The 2,279-nt window shown below is 63.4% G+C and overlaps 2 protein-coding genes across 2 annotated transcripts in view; one reads left to right on the top strand and one right to left on the bottom strand.

Annotated features, from left to right (window-relative positions):
* Window positions 1-503, bottom strand: part of CDK9 (cyclin-dependent kinase 9) — a 10,972-nt gene extending 10,469 nt beyond the window's left edge. The window contains exons 1-2 of the mRNA XM_009322211.1: window positions 476-503; window positions 367-398 (exon numbers count right to left, since the gene is read on the bottom strand). Of these exons, the coding sequence (XP_009320486.1) occupies window positions 367-398; window positions 476-503 (60 nt within the window). The remainder of the gene's footprint in view (window positions 1-366; window positions 399-475) is intronic.
* A 74-nt stretch (window positions 504-577) lies between these two features.
* Window positions 578-2,279, top strand: part of SH2D3C (SH2 domain containing 3C) — a 34,292-nt gene continuing 32,590 nt past the window's right edge. The window contains exon 1 of the mRNA XM_009322210.1: window positions 578-1,341. Within this exon, the coding sequence (XP_009320485.1) occupies window positions 578-1,341 (764 nt within the window). The remainder of the gene's footprint in view (window positions 1,342-2,279) is intronic.

The following is a 2,279-nucleotide window of genomic DNA, read 5'->3' as shown; positions in this document are numbered from 1 at the left end:
TCAGCGCTTGCAGGTGGCAGCTGGGAGCTGCAGGGAGGCTGCGAGGGGGCTGAGCGCTCGGCCGGGGAAGTGGGGAGGTTATCTCCTGCCCGCAGCCGGGGTTGCTGCGCGAGCGCCGCCAGGCCCCGTGCCGATGGTCGGTTCCTGCTCCACTGCGCTGGCGACAGATGTGCACACGTGGGCACGTCACACGTGGCCGGGACCCCCATTCCCTGGGGAGATGTCGCATGTCCCCCACTCTTGTGCTGGAGAGGGCTGCCCCGAGGCTACAGGGATGGGCACAGCCGCCACGATTCACTGGGGGAATCAGGGAGGCGGAAGGCGGGAGGAAGAGATTTGAAATCATTTCTGTCATTGCCTGCTCACCGAGGCGAGTATTTCTGTCTCCACCCCTACAACTGCAGTGGGGAAACGCAGCCGCTAGATTTGCCAGGGCACCAGGGGATGTTTCCTTCCCCAAGGGACCAGGACACACCTCCCAGCAGAGACACCCCGAGGAGCATCGCGTACACCCCAGGCCACAGGGACGTCATGCTGGGCTGGGACCAGAGATGCGCAGTGTACACCAGGCTGCACCATGGTGCAGTGCCCCATGCCCACCCCAACCCTGGACCAGGAGCCCTGGGACTCCCCACCACCACGCCATGCTGGCAGTAACCCCACACCCATCTCTCCTCTCTCCTTGCCAGAGTTTTTCAAGTTCAAAGGCTTCGGGAGCCTGAGCAACATCCCCCGCTCCTTCACCCTCCGGCGCGTGTCTGTGGCCCCCAGCTCTTCCAAGAACCTGGGGCCAGGTCTCCCTCCTCCCCATGGCTTCCTGGAGGAGCCCTTCGACAGCACCCAGGACGATCTCAACACCATGCCCAAGAGCCCTGGCCCCTATGCCCGGTCGTCAGACATGTACAGCCACATGGGCACCATGCCCAGGCTGAACCTGGGCAAGGCAGGGAAGAGCCTGGGCAAAGCCAAGAGTAGCCAGAGCTGCCAGGAGAAAGGGTTCCCCAGCGACAAAACCCCCTGGACAGCCCCGGTCCCCAACCCTGAGTCCCCTGAGATGTCCAGCACCCCTGGCCCGGGCACAGACTCACCCTCAGCCGCTGGGCAAGCAGAGCAGGAGGAGGAAGAGGCTCCCCCCATGGACACCCCAGGAGCAGCGATAGCCAGGACGGACCAGGAGCCTGCAGGGAATGTTTCCTGCCTCGGGACAGAGGCACCGAGCTCCAGCCTGGCCCTGAACCCCAGCCAAACCCTGAGTCCCGACGCAGCAGCGGGAGCGGGGACCACCAACAGAGATCTGCCAGAAAAGGGGCAAGAGCATCCCGGCGAGAGCTTCCCGGACAGGTACAGCCCCGTTGGGTTTGCTTTGCCTTCCGCTGGGACCCCCTTTCTGCCCCACCAGGGCAAGGGGAGGGGGCTGGGACACAGTGGGGTCCCTGCAGTGCCCCCACCTCGCCCTCAGTGCCAGCGGGATGCACCTGGCCGGCAGGACAGCACGCCGGAGCGCTCCGTACCATGGCCAGGTCAGCGGCTCCATGGGAGCGAGGTTTCCTGTGGGATTTCTGTTCCCTCCTGTTTCCGGACGGGGTGGAAACATCTCGCTGCCCTGCTCAGCCCCCAGCGTCCCTTTGTCCTGCCGGCGGCTCTGTTCCAGCACCGGAACGTGCTGCAGAGGGCTCAGACCTGCACTGTCCCGGCCCCCTCCACCTCTCACTCTCCTCTTTTCCACCCCCTCCATCCCTCTCCCCCTCCCCCCATCATAGTTCTTCTATATTTACAAATCCCATTTCATTACTGTGATTTTGAAGTGCCTCCATTGAAAAGCTTTTGCTTTTGACCAACATACTTGTGAAGCACATGACATGAGGCACAACCCCCCCCCTCCGGGGGAATTTGGGGGCTCAGTCCTCTCAGATGAGGGCTGGATTTTCTGAAAGGCTTTGAAATCAGAATCAACAAGAGGGATTTTTAACTCCCTGCCCATCACCTGGGTGTCTGGGCACGAGGGGCCAAATGCGTCCCCAGCCCAGCAGCGTGCATGGGACTAGGGGCACGGGCGGAGGTGCCAACTCCAAATTTCACCCCAAAACAAGGTCCCATCGTACCAGCCCTCCCCTGGCTTCACTCTCCTCTCTCCACACTCGGGTGGCCCCTGACGCCCCTGTTCCCCTCGTGTCATCCCTGGGGCCGGGGGCTCCCCGCCCCGGCGCTGAGCATTCGGGAGGTCTGGGTGGCCCCAGGAGCGGGGTGAGGAGGGGGAATTTGTGCCAGCGGTGGGAGCC

The sequence above is a fragment of the Pygoscelis adeliae genome, unplaced genomic scaffold (assembly GCF_000699105.1).
Source record: "Pygoscelis adeliae isolate BGI_AS28 unplaced genomic scaffold, ASM69910v1 Scaffold114, whole genome shotgun sequence".
Classification (NCBI taxonomy): domain Eukaryota; kingdom Metazoa; phylum Chordata; class Aves; order Sphenisciformes; family Spheniscidae; genus Pygoscelis; species Pygoscelis adeliae.
The sequence above is the reverse complement of the archived record's forward strand: the minus strand, read 5'-3'. Positions and strand labels throughout refer to the sequence as shown.